The sequence below is a fragment of the Oncorhynchus tshawytscha genome, unplaced genomic scaffold, assembly GCF_018296145.1.
Source record: "Oncorhynchus tshawytscha isolate Ot180627B unplaced genomic scaffold, Otsh_v2.0 Un_contig_3458_pilon_pilon, whole genome shotgun sequence".
NCBI lineage: Eukaryota > Metazoa > Chordata > Actinopteri > Salmoniformes > Salmonidae > Oncorhynchus > Oncorhynchus tshawytscha.
In genome coordinates, this window is record NW_024609763.1 from 237,754 (window position 1) to 260,685 (window position 22,932).

At 46.8% G+C, this 22,932-nt stretch overlaps 1 protein-coding gene across 1 annotated transcript; it reads left to right on the forward strand.

Annotated features, from left to right (window-relative positions):
• The first annotated feature begins 3,218 nt into the window (after positions 1–3,218).
• Positions 3,219–22,875, forward strand: LOC112230082. Its single transcript, XM_042317728.1, has 10 exons — positions 3,219–3,925; positions 4,758–4,801; positions 5,118–5,183; positions 6,111–6,177; positions 8,003–9,298; positions 14,931–15,692; positions 18,757–19,096; positions 19,453–19,694; positions 19,863–20,042; positions 20,725–22,875. The coding sequence occupies exons 1-10, from the start codon at positions 3,857–3,859 to the stop codon at positions 20,971–20,973; spliced, it is 3,315 nt and encodes a 1,104-aa protein (XP_042173662.1). The 5' UTR covers positions 3,219–3,856; the 3' UTR covers positions 20,974–22,875.
• The last annotated feature ends 57 nt before the right edge of the window (positions 22,876–22,932 follow it).

Sequence of the window (22,932 nt, forward strand, 5' to 3'; positions counted from 1 at the left end):
GGACGAAGCGGCCTACTACAGGCTTTTTCATTCACACTCTAAATGGTTAATTAGAGGATTTAGAGAGAAAATCTGACCCTGGAGCTGTGTACAGGGGCGTCACAGATTGAAACAGTTTTTTTGGTAGACATAACAGAATAGAATATTCTAGTTTATTGTTCTCCAGGTACATTTTCTGCACTTCTCAAATCGAGTTTTATTGTTTCAAAAACAACAGATGTAGACTAACGGTTAAATGGTTACTTATGGAACCGTTCCAACGATGCAAAAAAATATAGAGAAATAACAGAACATTTGAAAAATAATAACATGAGGAATAAATACACAATGAGTAACGATATCTTGGCTATATACACGGTGTACCAATACCGAGTGGATGTGCTGGGGTACAAGGTAATCGAGGTAGATATGTACATATAGGTAGGGATAAAGTGACTAGGCAACAGGATAGATAATAAGCAGTAACAGCAGCGTATGTGATCAGTCAAAAGAGTGCAAAAAGGGTCAATGCCGAGAGTCGGAGTAGCTACTGAGTAGCCCCTTTTTGAGGATCAGAGGGTCCATGTCGAATCTTTTCAGCCTCCTGAGGGGGATGACGCGTTGTCGTGCCCTCTTCACGACTGTGTTGGTTTCTGTGGACCATTATAATTCCTTTGTGATGTGGACACCAAGGAACTTGAAGCTCTCGACCTGGTCCACTACAGCCCCGTCGATGTGGATGGGGGCGTGCTCGGCCCTCCGTTTCCTGTAGTCCACGATCAGTTCCTTTATCTTCCTGACTTTGATGGAGAGATTGTTGTCCTGGTACAACACTGCCAGGTCTCTGACCTCCTCCCCGTTGGCTGTCTCATCATTGTCAGTGATCAGGCCTACCACCGTCGCAAACTAAATGATGGTGTTGGAGGAGTCGTGAGCGGCCAAGCAGTCGTGGGTGATCAAGGCATACAGGAGGGGACTAAGGGGCCCCCGTGTTGAGGGTTAGCGTGGCGGATGTGTTGTTGCCTACCCTAACCACCTGGGGGGTTAGGAAGTCCAGGATCCAGTTGCAGTGGGAGCTGTTTACGCCCAGCATCCTTAGCTTAGTGATGAGCTTGGATGGCACTATGGTGTTGAACGCTGAGCTGTAGTCAATGAACCTCATTCTCACAGAGGTGTTCCTTTTGTACAGATGTGAAAGGGCAGTGTGGAGTGCACTAGAGATTGCATCATCTGTGGAACTGTTAAGACGGTATGCGATTTGGAGTGGATCCAGGGTGTCTGGGATGATAGTGTTGATGTGAGCCATGACCAGCCTTTCAAAGCATTTCATGGCTACAGATGTGAGTGCTACCGGGCGATAGTAATTTAGACAGGTTACAAGGACTATGGTGGTCTGCTTGAAACAAGTAGGTATTACAGACTGGGTCGTGGAGAAGTTGAAACTGTCAGTGAAGACACTTGCCAACTGGTCAGTGCATGCTCTGAGAACGTGTCCTGGTAATCCATCTTGCCCTGCAGCCTTGTGAATGTTAACTTGTTTAAAGATCTTACTCACATCAGCTATGGAGAGTGTGATCACATATTCATCCGGAACAGCTGGTTCTCTCATGCACTCTCATGCATGGTTTAGTGTTGTTTGTCTCGAAGTGAGCATAGAAGGTATTTCTGGTAGACTTGCGTCACTGGACAGCTCGTGGCTTGGTTTCCCTTTGTAATCCATGATAGTTTGCAATTTCTACCACATCCGACGAGCATCAGAGCCAGTGTAGTAGAATTTGGTCTTGGTCCTGTATTGACGCTTTTCCTGTTTGATGGTTCATCAAAGGATGTAGTGGGATTTCTTATAAGCGTCCAAATTAGTGTCCTGCTCCTTGAATGTGGCAGCTCTAGCCTTTAGCTCAGAGCAAATGTTGCCTGTAATCCATTGATTCTGGTTTGGATATGTACGTACAGTCACTGTGGGGATGACGTCGTTGATGCACTTATTAATGAAGCCGGTGACTGATGTGGTAAACTCCTCGATGCCATCAGATGAATCCTGCAACATAGTTCAGTCTGTGCTAGTGAAAACTCTTGGTAAATTGTATGGTCTACGGCTTATCATGAGGTATTCTAACTCTCACTCCATCTAAGGCTAGGACACACTGTCAGGGTTGAGCTGAGGATGAGAGAGTAATGGCCAACTTGATCTATTTTGACAGTTCAAATAGTAGGGAAGGCTCTCCTGTGAGAAAAGTTGACTTGATCAGATTGCACATCTTTTTTTAAACAACAACTCTTTCCTCCAAACGCAACTCATCTGCACACGATCCACTTTCCAGTGACGGAAATGTCATAGAAACAATACAATATAATACAATAGAATAAATACAATAACATTGAATTTAATAGAATACAATAGAATACAATAAAATATCATAGAATACAATACAATACAATAGAATACACTACAATACAATAATATAGAATACAATAAAATATCATAAAATATCATAGAATACAATACAATACAATAGAATACACTACAATACAATAATATAGAATACAATAAAATAGAATAGGTCTTCTGCATGACCTTGCTGCTATGCTGATCCTTCCAGACACACTGTTTCTAAATGTATACACACTGAACAAAAATATAAATGTAGCATGCAACAATTTCAAAGATTTTGCTGAGTTACAGTTCATATAAGGAAATCAATCAATTGAATTGAATGATTTAGGCCCTAATCTATGGATTTCACATAACTGGTTAGGGTCGGCCTGGGAGGGTATCGGCCCACCTACTTGGGAGCTAGGCCCACCTACTGGAGAGCCAGGCCCAGCCAATCAGAATGAGTCTTTCCCACAAAAGGGCTTTATTACAGACATAAATACTCCTCAGCACCCCTCCCCCTCAGATGATCCCACAGGTGAAGAAGCCTGATGGGGAGGACCTGGGCTGGTGTGGTTACACCTTGTCCCCAGCACAAGGTACATCTGTGTAATGATCATGCTGTTTAATCATCTTCTTGATATGCAACACCTGTCAGGTGGATGGATAATCTTGATAAATTATCAAATGCTCACTAACAGGGATGTTAACAAATTTGTGCACAACATTTGAGAGAAATATGCTTTTTGTGCGTATGGAAAATTTCTGGGATCTTTTATTTCAGCTCGTGAAATATGGGACACTTTACATGTTGCGTTTTATATTTTTGTTCAGTGTAGTTTAACCTCCCTCTCTCTCTCTGTCATTAGCAAAATAACCAAATATAACAGAGTGCTCCACTGCTCCTAAATTACTGGTAGCAGCCCGCCATTTCCTTTTTCTTCTGTAACAAAAGGTCGTTAAAACACAAAGAGATGATTTGTGTCCCAGACTCCTCCTTGTCCCTGCCGGGTTGTGCTGTCTTGCCAACTCCTATGGTCACTGTCACGCTAAACAATGACCATAGAAGTCGGCAAGGCAGCACAATAACAGTTTTGGGAACAGGCTATCTCATTCACTACCATTTGAAATCAGGAAAGGCAAAATGAACAGTACAAAAGTGCACTTAATATGTTAAGGTTAGCAGGTTTGTATGACTTGGTGTCTGTGCCAGCTAGTGACCACTCTGCAGAGCTGCCTCCAGAACAAGACTCAGGACAAATAACGCTCTCCTTCCTGCCCTTTCTGCATCTTGTCGAGGCCTCCTGTGTTGTCAGGACAACCAGAAGGGGCTGACCCCGTCCACGTGACAGAGCTCCTCTCTTCTCCTGCCTCCGGGTGTAGTGTGTGTTGTCTGCTGCCACTGTGACAGATTTGGGGGAAAGAGAAAGTGGTCTGCTCTGGTCTTGCCACCAGACAGTGGAGTTGGTCGTCTGGACCGAGAGAGCAGTCGGGCGTTGAGAGATGGAGCTCTCTGCGGTCGGGGAACGCGTTTTCGCCGCGGAAGCCATTCTGAAACGCCGCGTTCGCAAGGTGAGCATGCCGCCGTTTTTTTGTCGCTGCAGAAGAGCAGACGTGGGCGAGGGTCTCCGCGGCGTGCTTCGAGGGCGAGAACCGAGGATCTGTTTTTTAATGACAACGGGGAGGCCTTGTTTTAGCTAGTAGCAAGCGGATGCTTCTCTAGCAAACCGTTTTAGCTAGCCGAGAAGCTAGCAAGTGTGCTGTGCTGATGGTTTGCAGTGAATCGTCGTAAAAAAAAATAGCTAACGTTACACAAACGAGTCGGCATGTAAAGACAACGTAACCTTTAGCTAATTAGCAATGCCAATTAAAATAAAGGCCGGTTTTGCGTCAAATGCAAATCTATGCTTTGTCTTTTTACCCAGACAGCTAGTCTAGAAATATATGATTGCACCCCACATACCATAAACTAGCTCGCCAAACCATACATTAAAGTCGACGGTGTGTCATTATTAACTTTAGCTACATAGCAGCTAAATCAGTTATTCCCTCTCTAGCTTGAGTGAATGTTTTGTCCAGATGCCAGTGGAACTAATCTGCTAGCCAGCCTGTCTGTGTCTGCTTGATGGTAGTGTTTTGTAGCAGCTTTTCCCTCTAAAACTACAAAACAAGACAGGCATACCAGCCAACGTGTTAGTCAGAACTGAGTCAGTTTATATTACTCAATGTATTGAGTTACGTATCATTTAGAGTAATACGTTACTGTTAATATGTATCTTAGTGATCATGAATAGCTAGATAATAAGAAGACATTTTTGCTCTTACACTAGCTATAAAATGGCTGAATACAGTATTGAACACTTTTGGGCTTTTTCCTCATTCCTCTGTACCTTTCTCTCTTCAGTCTCGCCTAGAATACCTCGTGAAATGGAAAGGATGGGCACTGAAGTAAGTGATTGCGTTTCTAACTAAAAAAATTAATTCAGAATTGTGAGTTTTTGCATACCAGCAATCACCTTGTCTGAAGAGACATGTTGTGTTTTATCGTACATCTATCCTAGTAGATACATCTTTCATAGACTTATAAGTCTCCAATTTATACCGTAATCAGAAAATGTTAGCCTGAAATCCAGACCTGTTTTGTGCTAACATTCCACTCCTTGTACTCTGTGTCAAACATGGAGTGGAATGTCAGCACAAACATACTGTTACCCAGGTTATGTAAATGTAGAAATAAAACCATTGTGCCACCTCTTTGCTTTAGACACAGTACCTGGGAACCAGAAGAGAATATCCTGGATGACAGACTGATCGCAGGATTTGAACAGAAGTGAGTGGAACAGTTAACAGTATTTCAATTCTTACACATTATTCAATTCCTTTAAGAGAAGTGATGTTTATGACACAGTAAGAACATTTGAGAAATTGTCAAAAAGGGTAACACAATTCTCTCTCCTGTTCTCTCTCATCCCAACATCAGTTTTCCTGTTTACCCTCATTTTCCCAGCTCCCCACTCTCTCTCTCTCTCTGTTGCGCTCTCTCCCTCTCTCTCTCTCTCTCTCCCTCTTGCGCTCTCTCTCCCTCTCTTTCACTCTGTCTATATATAAAGGTCTTATATCTGTGCATGTCCTCTCTTTGTCTCTTCCTGCCAAACACACTTCAAAGCACTCTGCTGCTTACAGGGGGATCATGGAACTAAAATGATCCCGTGTGTCTCTCTCTTTCTCTCTGTTCAGTCTTAGTCAAACAAACGTCAAACTGTTATTCTTTAATTTTTTCTTCATTCAGATCCCTATGAGCTGACGCCATAGCAACCAACCGCTAGCTAGTCGTCCTGGGGACCGCTGTTCTGCTTTCACACACCCAGTCTGTCTCATATTGCACCTTATTGCCGATATAGTGCACTACTTTTGACCTGAGCTCATAGAGATTTGTTTAACCGTAGTGCCCTACGTAGGGAATATGGTGCGATTTTTGGGACGCCACACCCGGGTCTTTTGATGATCCCTGTCTAACTTGAAGTTGGGATGTATGAGAAACAGGATGTTACATTAATAAACGTCTCCCTCATTTGGCTTTGAACTGTATCAGTCGAGGCCTAGATGTTATTCCTTCAATAATTGGCTCAATCCCAATTCAACCCATCCCAGCCTATTGTATCCAGGCAGGCTAGGGTCGTATTTCAATGTATTTCACTGTTGTGACGTTGACTTTATCGGGTGATTCATTGTAATCCCTTTGTTTTTTTTCCCTCAGAGAGCGTGAGAGAGAACTCCACGGACCAAAGAAGCGGGGACCCAAACCCAAAAACCTTCCTGCCAAGGTATTGTTTTGGATGTTCTTGTGTGCCACTATCACAACCGCGCCAGAATTAGGACTAGCTGATATACAGTGCCTTGCGAAGGTATTCGGCCCCCTTGAACTTTGCGACCTTTTGCCACATTTCAGGCTTTAAACATAAAGATAAAACTGTATTTTTTTGTGAAGAATCAACAACAAGTGGGACACAATCATGAAGTGGAACGACATTTATTGGATATTTCAAACTTTTTTAACAAATCAAAAACTGACAAATTGGGCGTGCAAAATTATTCAGCCCCCTTAAGTTAATACTTTGTAGCGCCACCTTTTGCTGCGATTACAGCTGTAAGTCGCTTGGGGTATGTCTCTATCAGTTTTGCACATCGAGAGACTGAAATATTTTCCCATTCCTCATTGCAAAACAGCTCGAGCTCAGTGAGGTTGGATGGAGAGCATTTGTGAACAGCAGTTTTCAGTTATTTCCACAGATTCTCGATTGGATTCAGGTCTGGACTTTGACGTGGCCATTCTAACACCTGGATATGTTTATTTTTGAACCATTCCATTGTAGATTTTGCTTTATGTTTTGGATCATTGTCTTGTTGGAAGACAAATCTCCGTCCCAGTCTCAGGTCTTTTGCAGACTCCATCAGGTTTTCTTCCAGAATGGTCCTGTATTTGGCTCCATCCATCTTCCCATCAATTTTAACCATCTTCCCTGTCCCTGCTGAAGAAAAGCAGGCCCAAACCATGATGCTGCCACCACCATGTTTGACAGTGGGGATAGTGTGTTCAGAGTGATGAGCTGTGTTGCTTTTACGCCAAACATAACGATTTGCATTGTTGCCAAAAAGTTCCATTTTGGTTTCATCTGACTAGAGCACCTTCTTCCACATGTTTGGTGTGTCTCCCAGGTGGCTTGTGGCAAACTTTAAATGACACTTTTTATGGATATCTTTAAGAAATGGCTTTCTTGTTGCCACTCTTCCATAAAGGCCAGATTTGTGCAATATACGACTGATTGTTGTCCTATGGACAGAGTCTCCCACCTCAGCTGTAGATCTCTGCAGTTCATCCAGAGTGATCATGGGCCTCTTGGCTGCATCTCTGATCAGTCTTCTCCTTGTATGAGCTGAAAGTTTAGAGGGACAGCCAGGTCTTGGTAGATTTGCAGTGGTCTGATACTCCTTCCATTTCAATATTATCGCTTGCACAGTGCTCCTTGGGATGTTTAAAGCTTGGGAAATCTTTTTGTATCCAAATCCGGCTTTAAACTTCTTCACAACAGTATCTCGGACCTGCCTGGTGTGTTCCTTGTTCTTCATGATGCTCTCTGCGCTTTTAACGGACCTCTGAGACTATCACAGTGCAGGTGCATTTATACGGAGACTTGATTACACACAGGTGGATTGTATTTATCATCAGTAGTCATTTAGGTCAACATTGGATCATTCAGAGATCCTCACTGAACTTCTGGAGAGAGTTTGCTGCACTGAAAGTAAAGGGGCTGAATAATTTTGCACGCCCAATTTTTCAGTTTTTGATTTGTTAAAAAAGTTTGAAATATCCAATAAATGTCGTTCCACTTCATGATTGTGTCCCACTTGTTGTTGATTCTTCACAAAAAAATACAGTTTTATATCTTTATGTTTGAAGCCTGAAATGTGGCAAAAGGTCGCAAAGTTCAAGGGGGCCGAATACTTTCGCATGGCACTGTATTACCTGTCCCAATGAGAATGTAAGAGCAAGACAAATCCTTTCCTGCTGGAAGTTATGATGATGATATTCTCCTTTTGAGTTTACGACTCACTTTACTTTCATCTCTCACCTTCTCTCTCCCTTCTCAGGCACGTGGAGCCCAGAAGAGGGAGACCTCCACCCCTCGAGCTCCTCGCTCCACTTCTTCCTCTTCTCCTCGAGCCCCTCCATCCTCCGGCTCTCCAGCACCCACCCCTAAACTCAACTCCCTGGCAGCGACACACAAGCTGAAGAAAGACATTCGCCGCTGCACTAGTATGTCCCGCCGCCCCTTACCTCGCCCCGACCCCCTGGCCTCTCCCGGATCCTTCTCCGGCTCCAGTGGGTTCCCCTCGCGGCCCCCCGTCTCCCCCTTCTCAGAGACCGTCCGCATCCTCAATCGTCGCGTCAAACCACGCGAGGTCAAACGGGGTCGCATCATCCTAAACCTCAAGGTCATCGACAAACCAGGAAGTGGAGGCGGGGGAAGGGGCGGCGGGGGTAACCGGAGGGCGCCATCCGGCTCCATGTCCCTCCAAGGGGGTCGTCAGAACATCCCCTCCCGAAATAGGATCATAGGGAAGAGGAGTGGAGAGGCTCCGTACCGGCCCTTCCAGCCCATGCTGGGGTTCCCCATGTACGGGAAGCCGTTTGGTCTCCAGTGTGGCGGCCCCGGACCTCTACACCTTCCACACTCAGCTACAGGCTCCAGCACAGGGACCTCAGGGGCTAGGGACACCCAGCCACCCCCCTCTCCCTCCAGCTCCAGTGGATCCACCACACCCGCCCAGAACCTTCCTACCCCTCCTGGACCCGCCACTGGGGCCTCTGCCTCTGGGTCGGCTCCCAACTTGAGCACCCAGGCTTCGGCCTCCTCTGCCCAGTCTACCCCTAGCCACCCCCCGGAGCTCCAGAAGAACCAGAACGCCGAACAAGGACCAAACCCCCTCCTCCCCTCCCTCTCCTTTGCTTCCGGATCCTCCTCTTCCTCCTTTGATGAAGAGGAGGATGATGCTGATGCTCTGGACCTTTCCGCACCTCAGGAGGGGAAGAGGAAGCTTCGCCGTCGGCGCCGGCAGAAACGCCAGCCGCCCTCCGTCAGTACCGCTTCCCCTCCTCACCCCCCTGCCGCCAGCTCCTGCCCCTTGACCTCCAACCCTCAGAGGGTCCCCGCCGAGGGCGACCCCGACTGGCACCCGGAGAAGGTGGCGAGCAGCGCCAACGTGGTCGTGACCGACGTCACCACCAACCTCCTCACCGTCACTATCAAAGAGTTCCCCTCCCCCTCATCCCGCCCCTCCTCCCCCCAACCAATACACCCAGAAAATACCACCTCCTCCTCACCCCAACTGAAGAACCCCCCCACAACCCAAGCCATAGGAAGAGATCAAAGAAGTGGAGATGAATGAATTAGCCTGGCTCCGTGATGTGCTTGTGCTTTCTTGGCCAACTCCTGTGGTCATTGTCTGGGACCAGGCTAGGGAGTAATGCTGTATTAACACAGAAGGTTAAAAAAAACTTCCAATAATAATGAAATTCAGGCCATTTGAATATTGAAGAAGAGCGTTATTTTTTTGAACAGAACTATAAAAAGCTAAGAGCAGGGCGTGCAATATACATCTCCAATAATGCTGATTGTCCATCTTTATGCAGCATGATTTCTCTTCTGAGGATCAATAAAGTTTATTCAATTCATGTCCACTCGCAACCTTGACTGTTTGGAGGCTGGTAACAGATACCGTCAGTCATAATAACGTTCAAATCAATTCAATCTTTATTGTAGGGAAATTCATACAACCAATAACAGTGTTTGTTACTTGTTCATATTTATACCCATTTTCTCCATTGGAAGTCCAACTCTTTTAAGGTTTAAATGAGGTGATGAAATGCCGTTGCACTTGCTTTGTTGGGCTTCGGCAATACTGCATTTCTACGTTGAGATATTTAGCAACGCACTTGACGACAACCGTATTCTGTATCATTTCCGTATCCAATATCCACATGTGAATTACAAGCCCTTTTCCCCCCTCTCTCTCTCTCTCATGCACAGGCCGATATAAGTATATATTTATATGCACGCACAACGTTAATTCAGCTGCAAAAAGAATACAAATAAGCGAGGAAAGCATAGAAAGTTAAGTTATTGCTTTTCTTATTGCCATGTTCCAACGCCTGCCTTTAACTCGCTGTCGCCTTCAAGATTCCAGAATGTCCAGTATTCCTGGAACCTCAGTCAAGACTCTAAACGGACTCTCTAATTATTTAAGCTGTGGACTGCATGGAGTGGGAGTCATGACGATGTAGTATGTAACCTATCCACCGTGAACACTTCTGTTTGTACCTACCAGATATTCTCTGTGGAATAACCTGTAGTCCAAACCTCTCAATGGCCTTCTGACCCAGTTTGTGTTGACGTTCTGATATCCTGGTCCCAGATCTGACCATCTTCTGGTGCTGCCCCTGTTTCTATAGGGCCCCCCCCCCCCTCTCTCTTTCTCTCTCTGTCTGTCTGGTGTATTTGTACAATATTATTACAATATTTAAAAGCATGTGTTGCCTTATAGCTGCTCAGTTCCAACTCCACTGCATCTGGTCCGTATACTGTATTAGATCGATGGTTGATTGTCGTCTAGTCTTTGATACTGTGATAATAATACACATCCTACCACAAACACATCTTCATTCAGCTGTTAATGGATAAAAACAGATTCTCTTGACTGTCATTGGCTAAACCAGTAGGTTCTCTTTACTGTCATTGGCTAAACCAGTAGATTCTCTTTACTGTCATTGGCTAAACCAGTAGATTCTGTTGACTCATTGGTTAAACCAGTAGAAGGAGTGTTCATGTACTTCTTGGTGGTGATTTAACAGTTGATATAAATAGGTAGCACAACTTGACATAGTGGCCTACATTTATACCAAGCAGGGCTCTAGATTTCTTTTGTTTAAAAAAAATCTTTTTTCATTTGTCAATTTTTGGATGTAATTTCAAGAGCCATGTCATTGGCACTTTAATGTAATGACAAGAAGCCGACCTGAAGAATCAAATATTAAATGTTTTTCCATGTAAACTGTTTTTTTGGGGGGGGGTTCATTTCGAGGGCTTTTGCTTATGTACCTCATATATTTTTGAATGAAGCGTAATGTGTATGCTTTACCTTTTTTAATAATTACCTTTGATTGTTATTGTTGTTTTTGATTCGTGTCCAATATGGGTTTGATAAGAATGGAAAACCCCAGATTTTTAATGAATTATAAATGTGTATCAAGACTGCAGTTTGTGTCTCGTAATATTGGTAATATGAATGATGTACATTGAATTGTTGTTAATGGTAATAATGATGCTAATGACGAGGATAATGTCGATGGTAACGTTGTGATAATGTAGCTGAAGCATGTTTTGCGAGCCCTTATTGTACAGGTAAGGTGAGCGTGGTCATGTTGACATTCGTTTGTTGTTGCTTTCTGTATATGTTCTGTTGTGTGAGGCTTTTAATAAAAAACACCTCCAAGACCGTTCCTTTAGTCGTTCATCTCTTCAGTTCTTTACAGAGGAGTTCTCTGACCTTTTATATATGCTGATTCTGGTGAGTTTATCGCTTTAAGATTCAATCTGGAATCTTGGCTTTCAACTGAAGGAGAAGGTTGTATTTGATTCTCTATGGCTGGTTTCCAGGGCCCGGATCAAGCCTAGTCCTAGACTTAGAGTAGTAGGTCTGGGGAAACTGGCCTGAGCTCAGACCACTGTTTGTAGTTCCCTGATGGTCCACATGGTGGCACTGTTAACACAGGTCACATGGGCAGGATTTTTGCTCTTAGCCTGCACTCTCAAAAGGTTTGAAGAGATGAAGGTTGGGGCGATGGTTGTGCTTCCAGGGCTTTGGTGGCCTTCAGGGGTTAGCCACGGAACACACAAGTTGAGAGAATATCTGTGGACACACTATTGTGAGAAAAGATAGCCCCTTCTCTTCCCATTGTCCTTCCCACGACCTGTTTTAAGTACCTAGGTGTGGTGAAGAAGACGCAACAAACCCTGACAAACTTTTACAGATTGCACAATTGAGAGGATCCTGTTGGGCTGTATCACAGCCTGGTATGGCAACTGCACGGCCCTCTCCAGAGGATGGTGCGGTCTGCACAACGCATCACCTGGGGCAAACTACCTGCCCTCCATGATACCTACAGCACCCGATGTCACAGGAAGGCCAAAAAGATCAAGGACAACAACCACCCGAGCCACTGCCTGTTCACCCTGCTATCATCCAGTAAGCGAGGTCAGTACCGGTACATCAAAGCTGGGACCGAAAGACTGAAAAACAGCTTTCATCTCAAGGTCATCAGACTGCTAAACAGAAATCACTAACTCAGAGAGGCTGCTGCCTACATTGAGACTCAATCAAGGGCCACTTTAATAAATGGATCACTAGTCACTTTATACAATACCACTCAAAATAATGCCACTTTAATAATGTTTACATATCTTATGTATCACATGTATATACTGTATTTTATACCACCATTAGCATCCATGTCCTCAACTCTCTACCACCTTCTCCCATCCAGCCCAGCCCATACTCTGACAGGCCACCCATGGTCCCCCCTCCTCTCCCAACCCCAGCCAGCCCAGCCCATACTCTGGCAGGCCACCCATGGTCCCCCTCCTCTCCCAACCCCAGACAGCCCAGCCCATACTCTGGCAGGCCACCCATGGTCCCCCTCCTCTCCCAACCCCATCCAGCCCAGCCCATACTCTGGCAGGCCACCCATGGTCCCCCTCCTCTCCCAACCCCAGCCATCCCAGCCCATACTCTGGCAGGCCACCCATGGTCCCCCTCCTCTCCCAACCCCATCCAGCCCAGCCCATACTCTGGCAGGCCACCCATGGTCCCCCTCCTCTCCCAACCCCATCCAGCCCAGCCCATACTCTGACAGGCTACCCATGGTCCCCCCTCCTCTCCCAACCCCAGCCAACCCAGCCCAGCCCATACTCTGGCAGGCCACCCATGGTCCCCTCTCCTCTCCCAACCCCAGACAGCCCTCCTCTGGATGGCCTCAATCCTCTCTAGTTTGGTCTCCCTGTTCCTCCTCCATTCTCTCCCAGAACCAGCCCATCCTCCCTTCTCCTCACCCTCTCCCCTCTCCCCATCTCTGGCTGGCCTCCCATTGCGGTTTAGGGACTGGACAGATGGGACTTCCTAGTGTGATTGCTGTCACTCCAGGACATCTACAGCACCTGGTGTCACAGGAAGAAGAAGAAGATCATCAAGGACCTCAGCCACCCACGTCATGGCCTGTTCACCCCGCTACCATCTAGAACCCGGAAACAGTTCAGGTGCATCAAAGCTGGGACTGAGAGACTGAAAAATAGCTTCTATCTCCAGGCCTTCAGACTGTTAAATAGTCACCACTAGCCGGCCTCAGTACTCTGTCCTGAATTTTAGAGACTGCTGCCCTAGTCATTGAACACTCGTCACTTTAATCATGTTTACATACTGTTTTACCCACTTCGTATGTATATAATGTATTCTAGTCCAGGCTTATCCTAACTACTGCGGTACACCTTTTCTATTCATAAACTGTCCATACTGTCTATGCCCACCATCATATACATACACTGAGTAGACTAAACATTATGAACACCTGCTCTTTCCATGACATAGACTGACCAGGTGAATCCAGATGAAAGCTATGATCCCTTATTGATTTCCCTTATTAAATCCACTTCAATCAGTGTAGATGAAGGGGTGGAGACAGGTTAAAGAAGGATTTTTAAGCCTTGAGACATGGACTGTGTGTGTGCCATTCAGAGGGTGAATGGGCAAGACAGAATATTTAAGTGCCTTTGAACAGCTGTGGTAGTTGGTGCCAGGCCACTGGCTTGTGCCAAGAACTGCAACACTGCCGGGTTTTTCATGCTCAACAGTGTCCTGTGTGTATCGAGAATGGTCCATCACCCAAAGGACATCCAGCCAACTTGACACAACTATAGGAAGCATTGGTGACAACTTGGGCCAGCATCCCTGCAGAACGCTTTCGACACCTTGTAGAGTCCATGCCCCGACAGAGTGAGGCTGTTCTGAGGGGGATTTGACTTGTTGTTTTGTGTTGTTAGATATTACTACACAGCTGGAGCTAAAAACATAACAATTTCGCTGCACCTGCGATAAAATCTGCAAAATATGTACGTGACCAATAACGTTTAATTTGATTTGATTTACTAGAGTATATTGTCCAGGCAGACTAGACTAGACTCGTGCTGTGCGTGGGGGATATCGTATCGAAATGTAGGTTTATGTTCCGGTCTGGTAATAGAGGATGTATGCCTCATACACACTTCTGCTGTGAGCGCGCACATACACACACACAATCCATAAACGGGTGTAGTATTTTGGCCTCTCTCGTTCTCTCCCTCTCTCTCTCTCTCTCTCACTCACACACACACACACACACACACACACACACACACACACACACACACACACACACACACACACACACACGCCTCTATCGTATTAGATGGTGTTTATAATGTTATTTTCCTCTTCACCTCCAATGACGCATTCCACACATACACACCCTCCACTCCCTCGTCTGTCTCCCCGCCTACTCTGTCACGGTTCCCATAGTAACTACGGACGGAGGACAGGAGCGGAGCTTAGCAACACCGAGAGAGGGAGACGGTCTTTCGATTTAGGCCTGCTGACAGAACAATCGGTATTTCTACATTTAGAGAAAAACGCAACAAACGCGTCTGTCAACCGCTGTCGTTTGTTTTCTGCGCGTTGGGAGTTTTTTTTTAGGGGTGGCGTATTATAATATAGGCCTAGGTTATTCGTTTTATTTAATCATATAAAAAAGCAGGTAGATTAATCAACTGATAGGCTATCGAGGAGCGGATTATGAAATCGCACGAGTGATGTTGGCTATAGCATTTTCATAGCCTAATGTAATCTAGATTGTGAGAGGGAAAACTGACCTTATTTTTCAGTGGAATCTATCTTGCCAACTGAATTTGATCTCTGATTTGTAGGCTAATCTATCGATCGCTTTAGCCCATCTCGCCGCGCTGCGACTATGAAGTTCGTTGTAGTCTTGGTCGGTGCTGGTTCCGTGGTCTTCCTCGGCGCGGTCATCTGCATCATCGCCAGTGTTTACCCGCGGAAAGCTGCCGCGCCCCAGGACCTGTCCGACAACGCGACTCTGTCTGCTGAGCCCTTGTTTTCCCTGGGCTCGGTGGCTCACGCCGGTCCATTGGGCGCTCTCCATGGTGCTGAATCCTACGAGGGCGGCGGAGGAGGCGGCTTGGGGCTGGGGCTGGGGGGTACCTCCACTCTCAACGAGCTCAGCCCCGGGGAGGTGACCGGTGGTGGTGGAGGGGTGCCGAAACAGTTCAGTTTCAGCCGGCTCATCTGCACTCCGATTCCCGCCGGAGAATGCAATGCCAAGAGCATGAAGCAGCAGGCGGACGACCCTTCACTCTATGTGGATGAAGACTGGAGCTACCTCCGGACCACCGCGGACGACCTCCGGCAGACGGTGGTGCAGCAGAACGGCCAGATACTCATAGATCAGCGGACCATCCGTGAGCTGACGGGAAAACTATCGGAGTGCGAGACCGGCCTGGAGGACGGGAGTCCCGGGCACTCCGAGAGGAGCCTGGGGGCCTGGGCGGGCAACCGCCGACTCATGGCCGGGGATGACGTGAGCTCATCGGCCGCTGTGCAGCTGCAGACCGCTAGAGCGGTGGAGGAGCTAGAGAGGGCCATTCTCAACCTGAAAGACCGCATCGAGAAACTGGAGGTGGGTTGGGTGAATATTGAGTTGAGCTTACCCTATAGCCCAAAGCCACAGACTGTAGTCATATACAGTCTCGATATAAACTAGCTATGAGCAAACATATGAATAAGCTACTTTTGTAAAAAGTTTCAACAGTAGAGATAATGCGCCTCGGGAGAGCGTATAACACACGTTAGCGCCTCGAGGGGCGCTTTTGATAGGTTTAACCTATATGTCCCAGTGTGTTTTATAATGTCTTGATCATCTCCAGTCAGTCACTGAGCGAGGCCTATAGGCTACTAGGGTTAGCATATGTATTATTTATATGATCAAGGGAGATTTATGCAATATGACTATATGGTTACTGATTGCTTGCCCCCAAACAAAGTGAATATTTCAGTAGATAATCCAAAATAATGAAAAGCATGTCGCCACCAATTGTTAGCAATATCCAACACCGACAGAAAGACAGACAGACATGTTGCACAACCCAACGTCTCAACCTTATGCAACAAATAGGCTACAATATCAGCGCGGAAACAGAGGCGTCCCAATTCTAGAACCCCCACATGGCGCGCTCGTGATGCATGGGGCGAGGCATAGGCTATGTCACGTGATAACGAGGTAAATGACCATGGGTCCAGTATTCCTAACGGTTAGAATATCCTAATGACATCAATTATTTGATTGACTTCAGGACCTCTAACTCACCCCGACCCTCCCTCCTCCCTCCCTCCTGACTTGATAGACATCAGGATCCCTGACTCCCTCCCTCCTCCACCTCTCCTCCACATCTATCCATCCATCCATCCATCCATCCAACTCACAGCCTCTCTCATCAGCATCATTACATCCACCCGCTCCCTCAGTGCAAGGGGATATAGTTTCTTTCATTTGCTGTCTCTCCCCTCTCACCACGCAGCTCTTACATCCACATCCATCTATCCATCCATCCATCCATCCATCCAACTCACAGCCTCTCTCATCAGCATCATTACATCCACCCGCTCCCTCAGTGCAAGGGGATATAGTTTCTTTCATTTGCTGTCTCTCCCCTCTCACCACGCAGCTCTTACATCCACATCCATCTATCCATCCATCCATCCATCCATCCAACTCACAGCCTCTCTCATCAGCATCATTACATCCACCCGCTCCCTCAGTGCAAGGGGATATAGTTTCTTTCATTTGCTGTCTCTCCCCCTCACCACGCAGCTCTTACATCCACATCCATCTATCCATCCATCCATCCATCCATCAAACTCACAGCCTCTCTCATCAGCATCATTACATCCACCCGCTCCCTCAGTGCAAGGGGATATAGTTTCTTACATTTGCTGTCTCTCCCCCCTCACCACGCAGCTCTTACATCCACATCCGTCCACATCAATAAAATATGAAGGGATGCTGGATGAAGAGAGGAGAGACCTTGAGACTTAAGCCATACTGTGTATGTGTGAGTGTGTGTGTGTGTGTGTGTGTGTACACCTGTGTTTTTGCTGTAGCTTGCTGTCTTAAAGGTATTGAGTGTGTACGAGAGAGAGAGGGAGAGAAAGTGAGAGAGAGAGAAAGTGAGAGAGAGAGAGAGAGAGAGAGAGAGAGAGAGAGGTGAGGGAGCTAGGGAGGGTGAGGAAGATAGCGAGGGAGAGAGAGAGAGAGGATGAGAGAGAGAGAGAGAGAGAGAGAGAGAGAGAGAGAGAGGAAGAGAGATGAGAGAGAGAGAGGAAGAGAGATGAGAGAGAGAGGAGAGAGATGAGATGGAAAGAGGGAGAGTCAGTCTGATGTAAGAGAGGCTATTTTATTGCTTGAGACACTTAACATTTCCCAGTGCATTCTAACATACTGCACAGTCCAGGAACAGTGAGTGTGAATGTAGTCTATAGCTGTCCAGGCATTCAATCTCTCCTCACGCCAATTATCTCTCTCTCTCTCTCTCTCTCTCTCTTTCTTTCTCGCCCTCTCTCTCTCTGTCTCTCTCTCTCTTTCCCTCTCTTGCTCTCTCTGCCTCCCATCTTCTCTTTCAGTCTGTCTGTCTGTGTGTATGTCTGTGTGCATGTCTGTCTCTTGTTGCTCTCTCTTGTCGCAACCCTCTCACTTTACTCGTACTTAGTTGCTCTCTCTCTCTCATACTCTTTCTCTCTCACTTTCTCTCACACTCTGTCTCTCTTTCTCCATCCTTCCTCTTTCACCTACACCTACTCATTTCTCTCTTCCTTCCTCTCAATTCACCTCTCTCTCTCTCTCTCTCTCTCTCTCTCTCTCTCTCTGTCTCTCCCTTCCTCTTTATTCACCTCCTCTCTCTCTCCACTTTAACCCTATCTCTATCTGCCTGCCTGTCTTTTCGTTGTTTTCTTAAAGATGCAGTAAGTCATGTCAGAAGCTAGCATATTAATTATTTACCAACAACAACTGAACAGTCCAATAAAACTACACCACATAGTGGTCTAACAACAATATCTAGACTCTAGCAAGTACGTTTAGTGGGTCAGAGTGCAATATTTATTTAGTTTCAAAGCACAAACGTTTGTTAGCACATTTCTCAACCTGGCTTTAACTATGGAGGGAGCCATCCTGCCCCGCTAATTGCAAGGGGGTTGCCTAGCAACACAAACCTCTGAGAGAGTCAAAGTCTGCATTGCATATGACACATTCCCATGATTTGTAAATCTGTACCTCACAAAATAACTAGATACAGAGCATTCGGGAAATATGCAGACCCCTTCACTTTTTACACATTTTGTTATGTTACAGCCTTATTCTAAAATGGATGGAATAGTTTTTTCCCTTCATCAATCTAAACACAATACAAAAACTGAAATATTACATTTACATACATTAAGTATTCAGACTCTTTACTCAGTACTTTGTTGATGCACCTCTCGCTCTCTCTCTCTCTCCCTCTCTCTTTCTCTTTCTCTCTGTCTTTCTCTCTCTCGTTCTCTCTCTCTTTCTCTCTGTCTGCCTCTCTCTCTGTCTCTCTCTCTGTCTCTCCCTCCATGCACTATCACTCACTCCTCCACAACCTCCTCTTTTCTTTCTCTCCCTCCATACTAACCCCTTCCTCTTCTCTTTCTCTCTCCTCTCACAGTTGGAGATCGGCCCTGCTGCCCTGAACCTCTCCGTTGAGACTCCATCCCCCAGCGCCGGTGTGGGCGTCAGCAGTGGCATCGCTACTAAAGTTCAAGGGTCACCGTCATCAGCATCAACGACAGGAGGCGGTAGTGTCTCCTCGGGGGGGCGAAAGGCCCCTGGGGGCCCTGGCAGAGGAGGCGGAGGCCCCTGGAAGGACCTGGAAGGAGAGCTGGAGAGGAAGATTGAGATGCTGGAGAAAGAGCGGAAGGCGCTGAGGAAGGAGACACAGACACATCACAAACAGATAGACCAAGGGATTGATACTCTACACCACCGCATTGCAGAGCTGGAACAGAGTGAGTGGAACAGAAAGGGGGAGGAGGGAGGAGGGGTACTATAGGGAACTAAAAGAAGGTCAAATAAGTTGAGCCCAGATTTGCTGGAAAGCAAAGTAGATAAGAAGGACAAAACGGTAACTTCTTCTTTTACTACAACTACTACTACTATCTGTTTCCCAGAGCCAAATGTAAACCATCTCTCCCTCCCTCTCTCCTTCAGTCTGACAGAGGACAACTACCCTGATGTCCTCTCCTTCCCCATGAGGACCAAGTACATGTAACAACCATCTCTCTCCCCTCCTTCTCCATCTCTCTCCCCTCCTTCTCCATCTCTCTCCCCTCCTTCTCCATCTCTCCCTCCCTCTCTCCTTCAGGTCTGACAGAGTACAACTATCCAGACGGCTATGTCCTCTCCTTCCCCGTGAGGACCAGATACATGTACGGCCTGGTGCGGAGAGAAATGCCTGAGATGTATGCCTTCACCGCCTGCGTCTGGCTCAAGGTGAAAGAGGGGGGTATCGGCACCCCCTTCTCCTACTCCGTCCCGGGACAACCCAACGAGCTGGTGCTGCTGCAGGGGATACACAACCCTGTAGAGCTTCTTATCAACGACAAGGTAGGAGTGTGTGTGTGTGTGTCATTATCATATTCATTACTGAAACATATCAGTTATCTCCTCCTATTGTTCATACTTGTATAGTTTTATGAATAACATTGATTGGTCGATTGATTGATTGATTGACTGATTGGTGATTGAGCTAAATGTCCCTCCCCTCACTTCTAGGTAGCTCAGCTGCCCCTGTCCCTTGCCCAGGGTGTGTGGGAGCACATATGTTTGAGCTGGACCCTCAGAGACGGGGTATGGAAGGCCTACCAGGGGGGGAAGCTGAAGGGGCGCGGAGAGGGGCTGGCCGCATGGCACCCCATCAAGCCAGGAGGAGTGCTCATTCTGGGGCAGGAGCAGGTGGGTGAGAGGGATGGAGGTCTTGAGGGGTGGAGAGTTAGAGGGATGGAGGTCTGGTGGAGAGTTTGAGGTCTGGAGGGGTGGAGAGATAGAGGGATGGAGGTCTGGTGGAGAGTTGGAGAGTTAGAGGGATGGAGGGGTGGAGAGTTGGAGGTCTGGTGGAGAGTTGGAGAGTTAGAGGGATGGAGTGATGGTTGGTGGAGTGTTAGAGGGATGGAGGTCTGGTGGAGAGTTGGAGAGTTAGAGGGATGCAGTGATGGGTGGTGGAGTGTTATAGGGATGGCGTGATGGAGGGGTGGAGAGTTAGAGGGATGGAGTGATGGGTGGTGGAAGGATGGAGGGGTGGAGGGATGAGAGATTGAGGGGGGGTGGCTTATCCTGTGGCAAGAGGAAGTGAGAAGGGTGGGGTCGAGGTGGAGGGAGGAGGAATGGAGAGATGGATGGGGTGGAGTGATAGAGGGATAGAAGGGTAATAAGAAACCTTGAGAGGAACCAGACTTTTCTGTCAGGCTGGGTGGCTGGCTGGCTGGCTGGCTGGGTGGGTGGCTGGCTGGCTGGGTGACTGGCTGGGTGGGTGACTGGCTGGCTGGCTGGCTGGGTGGATGAGTTGTATTGTAATCCCTGATCTCTCTCTTTCTCTTTCACTCTCTATCATCTCTATCATGTTATATTTCCTTTCTAGGACACGCTGGGCGGTCGTTTCGACGCCTCCCAGGCCCTGGTTGGGGAGCTCTCCCAGTTCAACCTGTGGGACAGGGTCCTGAAGCCTGCTGAGGTATCCGCTCTGGCTGCCTGTTCCTTGGGCACACTGGGCAATGTGGCCCCCTGGACAGACCAGGACGTGGAGGTCTACGGAGGGGCCACCAAGGAGGCTGTGGACCCCTGCAACCAGCCACCCCGGGCCAGCCCCAGCTCTAGCCCTAAACAGTGAGGGGTTAGATGGGTTGGTAGAGGGGTCTCTTGGTTGTTATAAAGGGGAGCCGCTCAGTGAGGCCAGAGGGGTAGTTGGTTTGTTGATGCTCCTCATAAGAGGGGGATTTAAGGTGTTTTTCTGGGGCAGGGGTTGTGTGATGGGAAACTGGGGTAGAGATGGAGAGTCAGTTGAGTTGTTTTAAAGGGACATTGCTATTTCCAAGAGAGGGTGGGTGTGCTTGAGGAAGCCTTTCGGAGGGTCTGGGATCAGGGGGCGTAGAGATTAGTTGAGTAGGAGTGTTGTTATCTGGGTGTTGTTCACCCACTGAAGGTGTTAACATCAACAGCACTACAGCTGTTGAGAACAACACCCAGACTAGCTTTAGCTCCGCGGCCATGTGGGAAGATGTTAAGGGAAAGGTGCTGCTTTTTTTTCTCACCCCTCTGATTTGTGTTTTAGAGAGTTGGGGGGGGTTCTCAGCCCCCCCAGGGAAGAGCTACATACACCACGCCTCATCTCATCTCATCACGTGTTCTGAAGCTTGTGCTTCTAACTTTGGAATAGGGATTTTCTTCCGATTTTGGAGATGTTGCTACTCAACTGTGTTTGTGATCAACAACGGCTCGGTAAAAGTCAGCGTCTGGACTGCTTTTTCTACTGCGCATTTTGTTGATTTTCTTTGCAGCAATGTTTTTTTTTCTAACACGGTCTTCTTTCTATGTATGTGTGTTACGTGCTTTCAGATCAACCTGTTGCGACTCACAAAACCTCTCACAAAGATGCAATTGTAACGGCCCAGCACAACGTATTGCCAGAGAGATAGCTGTTGCGAGTCACATGGATCATGTAAATTAAGACGTCAATTGATTTCTTAGATTCATAACATCCATCTGGTTGACTTAAAGAGGCAGTCTGTTGAGTGATTCATACATCCATCTGGTTGACTTAAAGAGGCAGTCTGTTGAGTGATTCATACATCCATCTGGTTGAGTTAAAGAGGCAGTCTGTTGAGTGATTCATAACATCCATCTGGTTGAGTTAAAGAGGCAGTCTGTTGAGTGATTCATACATCCATCTGGTTGACTTAAAGAGGCAGTCTGTTGAGTGATTCATAACATCCATCTGGTTGAGTTAAAGAGGCAGTCTGTTGAGTGATTCATAACATCCATCTGGTTGACTTAAAGAGGCAGTCTGTTGAGTGATTCATACATCCATCTGGTTGACTTAAAGAGGCAGTCTGTTGAGTGATTCATAACATCCATCTGGTTGACTTAAAGAGGCAGTCTGTTGAGTGATTCATAACATCCATCTGGTTGACTTAAAGAGGCAGTCTGTTGAGTGATTCATAACATCCATCTGGTTGACTTAAAGAGGCAGTCTGTTGAGTGATTCGTACATCCATCTGGTTGACTTAAAGAGGCAGTCTGTTGAGTGATTCGTACATCCATCTGGTTGAGTTAAAGAGGCAGTCTGTTGAGTGATTCATAACATCCATCTGGTTGACTTAAAGAGGCAGTCTGTTGAGTGATTCATACATCCATCTGGTTGACTTAAAGAGGCAGTCTGTTGAGTGATTCATACATCCATCTGGTTGACTTAAAGAGGCAGTCTGTTGAGTGATTCATAACATCCATCTGGTTGACTTAAAGAGGCAGTCTGTTGAGTGATTCATAACATCCATCTGGTTGACTTAAAGAGGCAGTCTGTTGAGTGATTCATAACATCCATCTGGTTGACTTAAAGAGGCAGTCTGTTGAGTGATTCATAACATCCATCTGGTTGACTTAAAGAGGCAGTCTGTTGAGTGATTCATAACATCCATCTGGTTGACTTAAAGAGGCAGTCTGTTGAGTGATTCATACATCCATCTGGTTGACTTAAAGAGGCAGTCTGTTGAGTGATTCATAACATCCATCTGGTTGACTTAAAGAGGCAGTCTGTTGAGTGATTCATAACATCCATTGTGGCAGGGTGTCC

What these genes read in the sequence shown, in the direction of transcription:
- LOC112230082 (XM_042317728.1), top strand. Translation starts at nt 3,857, where the DNA reads ATGGAGCTCTCTGCGGTCGGGGAACGCGTTTTCGCCGCGGAAGCCATT. An exon ending in ATCGCAGGATTTGAACAGAA is followed by an intron (nt 5,184 to 6,110) that starts GTGAGTGGAACA and finishes TTTTTCCCTCAG; the next exon opens with AGAGCGTGAGAGAGAACTCC. An exon ending in CCAAAAACCTTCCTGCCAAG is followed by an intron (nt 6,178 to 8,002) that starts GTATTGTTTTGG and finishes CTCCCTTCTCAG; the next exon opens with GCACGTGGAGCCCAGAAGAG.